Genomic DNA, 9,295 nt, shown 5'->3' on the forward strand with positions numbered 1-9,295 from the left:
TGAGCCTTCCCCGGCGTCGGTGCGAGAGGCGTGAGGCGGCTCCGCTCGGGCCGCCCCGATCCCCCTCCGGGCTGGGCGCGGAGCGCTGCGGCAGGAAGAGGCAGCCCCGGCTCCCTCGGCTGCGGTCGGTGGTTGACGGACGGCACCCCGGTTCGGCTTCATTTTAGGACATTTTTTCCTTTCTTTCTTTAACTGAAACGCACCACTTTTTTCTTTTTTTTTTCTTTTTTTTTTTTTTAATAACTTCTCGCGAATTTGAATTTTTACTTTCGCACTATACAACCCTCTCCCCTCCCTTCCTCGGCTTTTCCTTTTCGGACCCGATCTTGCCGTCTCTCAGCTCGCCAGCTGCAGCGTGGGTATCATGTCATTCGACCCCACCACCATGCCACCTGCGAACGGCTCCGCCAACGGGACCGCCAGCGGCGCCGAAGGCGGGAAGCCCCCCACCATCCCCACTGTCATGTTCATCTTCGGCGTGGTGGGCAACCTCATAGCCATCGTGGTGCTCTGCAAGTCCAGGAAGGAGCAGAAGGAGACCACTTTCTACACGCTGGTCTGTGGACTGGCGGTCACAGATCTCTTGGGGACCTGCCTGGTGAGTCCGGTCACAATTGCCACTTACCTGCAGAACCAATGGCCAGGAGGAGCTGCACTGTGTGAGTACAGCTCCTTCATCCTCCTCTTCTTTGGTCTCTCTGGCCTCAGCATTATCTGTGCCATGTCTATAGAGAGGTACCTGGCCATCAACCATGCCTATTTCTACAACCATTACGTAGACAAGAAGCTGGCAGGGCTCACGCTCTTTGCCATCTACGCTTCCAACGTGCTGTTCTGCGCTCTCCCCAGCATGGGGCTCGGCAAATCTACTTTGCAGTACCCTTACACTTGGTGTTTCATAGACTGGCGAACAAATGTGTCCACCCATGCAGCATATTCCTACATGTACGCGGGCTTCAGCTCCTTCCTGATCCTGGTGACTGTGATCTGCAACATCCTGGTGTGCGTGGCCCTCATTCGCATGCACCGCCAGTTCATGCGGCGCACGTCCTTGGGGACAGACACCACCTCCAGCCGTTTATCTGACTTTCGCAGACGCCGGAGCTTCCGTCGGATGGCTGGAGCAGAAATCCAGATGGTTATTCTGCTCATTGCCACTTCCCTGGTCGTGGTCATCTGCTCCATTCCTCTGGTGGTGAGTAACATCATGCAGCCTCTCTTCTGTTCCATCACCCTTTACTGCAGAATATTTTCTTCGCCTAGTCTGTGTTTGTCAAAGAGATTCCTGTTGGAATAGGTGCTTATTTGTGGCACCTGTAGCTGGTGTCACAAATTGTTGTAATAACTCAGTGGCTGCTAGCATACATGCGTGATAAGAGAAATTTGAGTACATTTACATTTACACAAAAAGAAACCTGCTTATCCCAAGTCTTGGAGTCCTTTACATGATTAAAATGGACTGCCAAAAATCTCAATAATTGTTCAGCTGGAATCCACATAGTAAAATCTTGAGTGCTGAAAGCACTTTAAAGTTCATGTGCAAAATTAATTTGTGATAAGTGAGGCTTGGGGCTGGCCTGCATTTCTGGCTGTTTGGTGTGTTTTCAAAATGTGCATGGTGTTGCTGTAGGGTGCAAGATTCCCTGAGGAATCTTGCAAAAGGAGGACAGAGTTGTGATCACTTGGCACTAGCAACATACAGAGTTTTTCATAACCAAAACCTAAGCTGAGCTTCCATTCCTCAGGGATTCATGCACCATCTCTGGGGTAGATGCCAGGCATCCTTGCAGGAGTTCCCCACACAGTGGGAGGAGTGAACTCAGTGGAACCACCTGTTGGTGTATTGCTCAGTGAAAATGAGAGTTGGAGGAATCTGGCCCACATAAACCTTGAGATCATGCTGAAATGTCAAACAACGTTACAACTAACTGTTTGCTCATTTTCTGAAAAGGCTGACACAATCAGTGTTATTAAATTGAACACACAGGATCCACTTTTTTCTATTCCTCCACCCTAACTTCAGGAAAGACAAAAAAATCCAAATCCACCAGCTAGAGGCAGAGTTCTTCCTTGCCAACAGCCATAATAAAGCTTGTCAAAAATCCTGTCCTACACTGGCTCAGAGACATTAAACAAATAGTTGGCTTGCCTTATTTGCCATCTTACAAAACACAGTGTAGGGACTAAAGCAGTGGCTATCAGACAGAAGGTGTTTTAAGAAGGACTGTTTTAAGGAGGCTTCTTGTCATTAGGGTGATCCCTCTGTCATAGCGAGGGGGTGCCTTGTCTGTCAAAAGAGCTGGCCAGCAGGAGATGCAGAGCAGTGTCTATCACTGTAAGGAAGGTGGGAGAAGTGCCTGTGAATAAGACTCACGTGTCAGCAAGTTTGTCCCCCTGCTCAGAGGAGCTGTAATGGCAAGGGGTGGTCAGAGCTGCCACATTCCTGACAAACAGGAGACGGTGAAGTGTGGCTGTGCTGTAGCACCAGGGTCCTGGCCATTACCAAAGGCCATCTCCTCTCCTTCAGCATTGTCACTCGCTGTGGTGGCAAGGTGTGAGCGAGCATGGTGCCATGTGTTCATTGCCTGACACCCAAAGGAGGCTGAGAGGTGCTGCCTGAGCTGCACACACGGTGTCCCCGGGAGGAGCACATGCCTTAGACAGAGGAACTGTGCCAGCCTGCCCTGCAGTCCAGCTCCAGGAACAGCAGGGGTAAGCTGACTCGCTGCACTGGGATGCATCAGGTGGCCAAAACCCCAACAGTACTGGTGGGTGACAGTACTTACCTTGATTAATCTAGCATCAAAACAGCTACTTCACAAGAGAACAATATTGCATTTTCAAAAGAAGTGCTTAGTAAATGCAGAGAATGAGTTCTCTGAATTAAATATAGTGTCATGATGTGATGGATTTAAGTAGCTTCAGAAAACAAGCCAAGCCTTATCCTGTAGCAAAGCAGCTAGAGGAGTGCTGAGAAGTCTGAATGTGAAAGGCAAAATTAAATAGTTTATATCCATTTGCACCTGGACAGTCTTTTAATAATACTTTAGGAAAAGGAGGGGGGGACAAGGAATCAAAAGGGGAGGGTTTACCAGAAAGTGAACTGGATTGTTGAGAGTTAAAATTAATGAACCTGGGTGGGGCAAAAGGTTTATTATTTAAACAGTAGCTAGTGAAAAACTTGCATATAGCAGAAGTATGTGAAGGTGCAGGTGATAAAAGTTGTATAGCTCTCCCAGACCTTGATTTCACTTCGTACAAAGGCAGAGTGTTACCTTGGGAATGTGCACGTAAGTTAGCTTTTACCTGGTAAAGCAGCATATATTTTCTCTATCTAAAATGACGTAGGAAACTCTCATTTCATTTAGATGGTTGACTAAAAATAAAAGGAAGTTTTCTCTAAAAAAACAAACCCAAATAACCACATATATACACATCATTACAGTGTCCAGTGTGGTTAAATTTCCTCATTGTTAAGTAGCTTTTTTAAGTCTTTTGCCTCCCTCTGAGGGAATAAAGCCACAGCCACTTCTGCTGCTTTGTGCCATGATGAACTGCCAGGTATGCTGCTGTGTTGAGCCCTCTGGATGCACGGACACTGAGGTTAAGAATGGGGAAACTCAGAGAAGTGACGCCTTTATAGTATAAATCCCTAGACAGAGCCACTAGGCGAAGTAGGTTGATAACTAATATAGACTAATATATACTAATAGACTTACATTTTCATGACTCGGAGGAGTTTTAAGGAGTCCTCAGGTCAGCCTGGCAGTCATCAAGAACCATAAAAGTGGTGCCAGCATGATTCAGATACACCAAGCAGGCTCAGAGGGTGCTTTGTGACTTAAGTTTTCTTTTGATGAGCTGACTTCCCACTGATGATTTCAGCTCAATAAACCATCAAGTAAATCAAAGAAAAGCAACTTCTGAAAGAAACACATAAACCTCTAACATTTTAGAGCAAACACTTTCTCCAAGATAGTAGGACAACAGATGGAGTCAGTCCAACAGGACCCACTTATTGTGGTTTGACAGAAAAAAATTTCAAGACCTGTAATATTAAACAGCAGGTTTTAATAATGAGATGCTTTAGCATATGATTTACACATAGGGTAGTTTAGAGTTTTTGTGATTATTCATAAAATCTGCAAAAGTTTAAAGTAATAAGTGCTGTAACAAAATTATGGGAGTTATCCAAAATGCTGAATGAACTTGAGAGAAGACTGATCAAATAGATCAAGGAAAAAAAGATGAATGAAAAATAGATTTGTGAAGGAAACTTCATATAAACTGGTGTGTTCTCAATGTGCAGAAGAGGATGTGAAAGACATGAATATGACAAGAGTTTAAAAATTAAGTAAGAAAAGCACATAACTTATGTGCTGATTTGTGTCTTGACTCCACACAGCTTATGTAATTTCTTACACTATTTTGAGCTTTTTAGAAATTAGAATTGCGTAGTGTAAAATGTAGGGAATGAGTTACATTAGGAGAGATTTTGTCAAGAACAGAGCAGAAAGTTTTATCTGGCCTTTCTGAAAACACCAAGCTGTTTCAAGAGTAAATACACACACTACTCAAAGTCTGGAATTCACTCCAGCAGTCTGTCAAATACTCTTAACATTTTCAAGTGTGTGATCTTCTTCTCATTCTAACCACTGAACATTATTGTTAAATTATGGTGATATGAAAAATAAAATGTAATGTTTCGGGGTGTACATCTTGTTGATTGCATTAAATTATTAGGATTTTCTAACTTGATGTTTAATTGATCTAATTTGCTTGGCTTGGCTGGTGTCAACTTTTCAGTATCAGGGACTGTCCATGACCAACTGGAAGGTGTCAGGCATGATTTTTTGGCAGTGGCATAGTCACCAAGCGGACAGTAAGACCTTGAAGGGCAAAGGTTATTGGCTTGTGGAGCTGCAAAACTTGTTCCTGCTTAATACCATATGGTTTTTTAATTCATATCAGCATGTGGGGAGATTTTGAGGGCAGGTGGAAGCTGTGGAAACAATTACAAGTGTGACTGTGACTATAAAAGTCACTTTATAGTGCTTCATAGGATTAGAAATTGTGACTTGCATCTGTAGTTAGTAAAAAGGAAAAGCTCAAACAGCACAAGGACTCTGATCCTACAAGTGCCTGTCTGGAGCATAAACTTGATGTACCTTCGAGCTGCATATTTCTTAATTGCAAATAAACTGCTAGTACTCTTAAGATATGTTGTCTGACTTATACAGCTGCAAACCTAATGTACCCTATTTTTTAGAGATCTGAATTGTTCTAGTTTGCTTCCTTTTTTAATTAGCATTTCAAATTGCACAAATCCAAGCAAATTTATTTAGCAGCGCATTCGGCTTACTTGGCACTTGCTTAGAAGATGACAGGCAATACCTTTTATCGTGTTACCTCCTGCAGCAGAGGACTTGTAGCCAAAAGAGGGTACATCTCTTGCTGTAATTTTAAGTGATCCTTTACTAAATGTTGTTTCACCAGTAAGTAAAGGAGGATAGAACGTATGGTCCTATGCAGATACATTAATCACAATAGAGTAAAAATGTAAGACAACAGTAGGTCTGAACTGATAAATGCATATGACGTTCTGGGGAATTCATTGTCTATGAGACTCTTCTGGGAAGTAGAAACAGTTTTGTACAATCAGAGTTTTCACTGACTACGTCCACTCTGTGAATCGTTAACCTCCACATGCTGCGTAGCTGTCAAAAGGAAATACAGCATGCAGAGATAGCACAAAACAAGCTGTTCTGTGCCATTAGCAATAATTCAGCCATCCTTTTCAGCTACAGAGTGAACACTGGGAGACATTTTTGTCTTTCCATAAAGTCTGCCAGGTAGCAGAAAGAGGTTGAATAGGTACCTCAATTTCACGTGCTGCTTATCAAAAGAACAATCCGACTATTAAATCACTGACGTGTAACTATAGCTCTGAGTTTAAAAAAAAAATGTAAGCTAGGTCTCCAAGCTGAACTGAACTGTGTTTTTGTTCAGCTGTCTTCAGAGCGTGTCTTCTGTTTTTTGTGTGGTCCGGGTGGATTTGTTATACGCATTAGGCATATACACACATATCTACATTTATACACGTACACACATACACATTGCACACATGTACACACACCTATTGTATGTATGCACACATTATACACATAAACACATACATATTGAGCATATGTACACATGCCCTTCACACATATATTCACATTATACATATACACAAAATATTTTTCAAAGATCCACACCCGCCACGGGGCAGCCGCGCCATCTAGCGGTGTTGCCTGGGAGCAACAACTTATTTATCAATAATTTATTTACACATCCTTTATTCACAGCATAAATAGGGAAAGCTGCTTACAGATCAAACAGTCAAAGTCGTAAATAATAAAATTACGATCTTATAAGTAAAATCGTAATGAAATTAGTTATAAATAAAATTAATAATGAAAAATAAAATTATGTCTGAAATAGTTTAAAATAAAGTCAAGTGTTTAAAAAAGGAGGAAAGTTTCTTAACAAAATTTTTTTCAAAAACCATAAAAATAAGTCCATCATGCATAGGAATACTCTTTGAAACACCTGAATGGCATGTTTGGCCTAACAGATAAGGCCAAGAAATTAGTAGTCAGAAAGACATCGGCAGTGTTATAAATCATTAGAAGAGTAACTGTGGATAAAATTGGCATCACTATATTGCTTTTTAAATTCAAGATTTTCCCATATCTTGAGTTCACTAGGTTACCCATAAACCTAGAGAAAAGTACTGAAAAAGGAAATACACTAAATCATCAGTTTGACAGTCCATTTGAGAGAGACTGTAGGCACAGAGGGACTCTGCATTATTCTAAGTTTACTACTGATAGCTTTGGAGAATATTCCATCTCTGAATACTGGCAAGGCTGAATGCCACCACATTGCCCTCCTGCAAGAAAATTTCTCAAGAATTGTGAAATTTTCCACCAGACCTGGATGGCTGCACATGGAGGAAAAATTGTAAAATTTTTGTAAAAAATCGTAAAAAAATTACTTGTGAAAGCTATCCTAATTTGGCTCATTTATTTTAATTTTTGCTTGCCTCAGTGACTGTAACCTCCTAGCTAGGCAGGCCTGGGTTAATTTCAGGAGCCAAGGATAAGATACTAAAAACCTCATAATTTTGCTACTAGATTTTTACTGTATCAGATAAAAATATAATTAAGGGATCTATTTTGACTTACCTGAAGAAAATAGAATCTTCCATTATTCACTTCTCAGTGGCTTTCCTAAGCCTTTCTCTAACTGGACACTGCTTAGGTCTTGCTAAAATGGAGAAGAGCTATTTGAAACTAATCAACACAACAAGCTCCTGTGATGCCATTGTGGACTGTGCTTTACAGCAGCATTTACAAAAGTGGCTTCTAAACATGGAGAAAGACTAGCTGAAGAAGAAACTAGCAGAGTGAGCTGAAGAATACATTTCTATGTAGAAGACAGGGCCCTTCAGTTTTAAAATCAGTGCATGATAAACTAGTCTCACTAATTAAATGGGTGCCTCACCCATCAACATCTTAAAGTCTTGACTACTTCATCGGTATTTTTGTAAGTAAAACCAAAATGCTGGCTGTATAGGAGAAAAGAGTACCCTAGTCCAGTGCTGAAATAATCTCATTATCTTGGCCTGTTAAAAATCTCCTTGCTGGGTGACCTGTCTTTTGAGGGGTTTTTTCCTCCTTTTCTTTTTTTACATTTCTGTTTTTCTAAACCATGCTGCAGCAAGCAAACACTTGTGGTTATATAAACAGTTCCAGTAAGGACAGGTGCCAGGAAAATACATTTCTAAACTTGGGAATCGACAACTCAGGACTTGCCTACAGAGTCTTGTGTACCTGGATTATCGTATGTGTTTCAGTTCATTTCTAAATAATTACTGCTAGAGGAACTGGTCAGGTCTCCCCAGTCAGTTACCTCTTTGCAGGTTGCATGAGACCTAAGGTATACCAGGGAAGCAGAATATGGGTCTACGTCTTTGTTCCTGGGAAATTGTAAAGATGCCAGCCAAAATTTGGAGGCTCAGGGATTAAATATGAGGTGTAAGGGAGAGAAAAAGCCTGTCTTTTTCTACATGTAACAAAGGTGTTACAATTTTCATCTGGTTTTAATTTGCTATTTCCATAAATGAATCCATGGCTGCCAATCTGAGATGCCTAACTTTGCCAGCCTGCTCTTCTGTCACAGCTTACATCTGTAAATCTACATCTCTGCTTTGAAGTGTAAGCTTTTCTATCCTGAAGCAGTTATGTAATGGTGTCTTCCTTTTCCCCCTTCCCCTTGGGTAGGTCCGTGTCTTTGTGAACCAGCTGTACCGGCCTGGATCAGTGGAAGATGTCAGGCAAAACCCTGACCTGCAAGCTATCCGCATTGCCTCGGTGAACCCCATTTTGGACCCGTGGATCTACATCCTCCTCCGCAAGACTGTGCTCAGCAAAGCCATCGAGAAGATCAAGTGCCTCTTCTGCCGCATTGGAGGGGCTCGGAGGCAGCACTCGGGGGGCAACTTCAACTGCGTGGATGGGCGCAGGACCTCGTCTGCCGTGTCCAGCCAGTCGCCCTCCTTCATCTCGCGCGAGCTGAGGGAGATCAGCAGCACCTCGCAGACGCTGCTGTACCCTCCGGAGCTGAGCGAGAGCAGCGCCGGGGGCCGCGTGCTGCTGCCGGGCCCCAGCGCCAGCTCCGCTCACTCCGACACCACGTCCGTAAGGACACTGCGGAGCTCCGACACCTCGGACTCCTCACAGGGACACGACTCCGAGAGCGTCTTCCTGGTGAGCGAAATCAGCTCTGGTGGCGGGGCCAGCTCTGCACCCAAGAGTGGCCCTCTCCAGGTCACCTTCCCCACAGAGACACTGAATTTGTCAGAAAAGTGCATATAGATAGCCGCGAAAGGCATCAACCCTGGGGATACTTCCTGGTACATTGGAAAAACTGGTGCAATAGATAGGTGTTCTGCCTATTCGTGGGAAGAGGGGTTCAGCTGTGCTTCAAAGGGCTGTTTTTCTCTTGCTGTGTGATGGGTACATTTCCTTTAGACTACTGAGGACTGTGTGGAACAGACATTGCACTTGGGCCCTGCATTGCAGATGGTACGAAGCAGGTCTGATGGGACTGGAAACATGAACTGCCTTGTCTTTATGTAGGACAGAGGAGAGCTACTGTGCCTCTGGAAATAGAAAGACCCCATCACTTGCTTTTTTTCTCTTTTTTTCTTTCCCTTTCCAAGTCTGGTAGAATTGTTCTTGCTCCTTCC

General features: G+C 43.2%; 1 protein-coding gene across 1 annotated transcript; it reads left to right on the forward strand.

Moving 5' to 3' along the window:
* Positions 1-229: 229 nt before the first annotated feature.
* On the forward strand, positions 230-9,071 carry PTGER4 (prostaglandin E receptor 4). The gene is made up of 2 exons (XM_064404441.1): positions 230-1,195; positions 8,328-9,071. Exons 1-2 carry the CDS (start codon positions 365-367, stop codon positions 8,919-8,921), a joined length of 1,425 nt encoding a protein of 474 aa, XP_064260511.1. The 5' UTR covers positions 230-364; the 3' UTR covers positions 8,922-9,071.
* Positions 9,072-9,295: the final 224 nt, after the last annotated feature.

This window comes from Passer domesticus, chromosome Z (genome assembly GCF_036417665.1).
Source record: "Passer domesticus isolate bPasDom1 chromosome Z, bPasDom1.hap1, whole genome shotgun sequence".
NCBI lineage: Eukaryota > Metazoa > Chordata > Aves > Passeriformes > Passeridae > Passer > Passer domesticus.

Excerpts from the sequence above, each read along its gene's own strand:
- PTGER4 (XM_064404441.1), top strand. The coding sequence starts at position 365 with ATGTCATTCGACCCCACCACCATGCCACCTGCGAACGGCTCCGCCAAC. Across the intron at positions 1,196-8,327 it reads TCTGCTCCATTCCTCTGGTG|GTCCGTGTCTTTGTGAACCA; the intron begins GTGAGTAACATC and ends CCCCTTGGGTAG.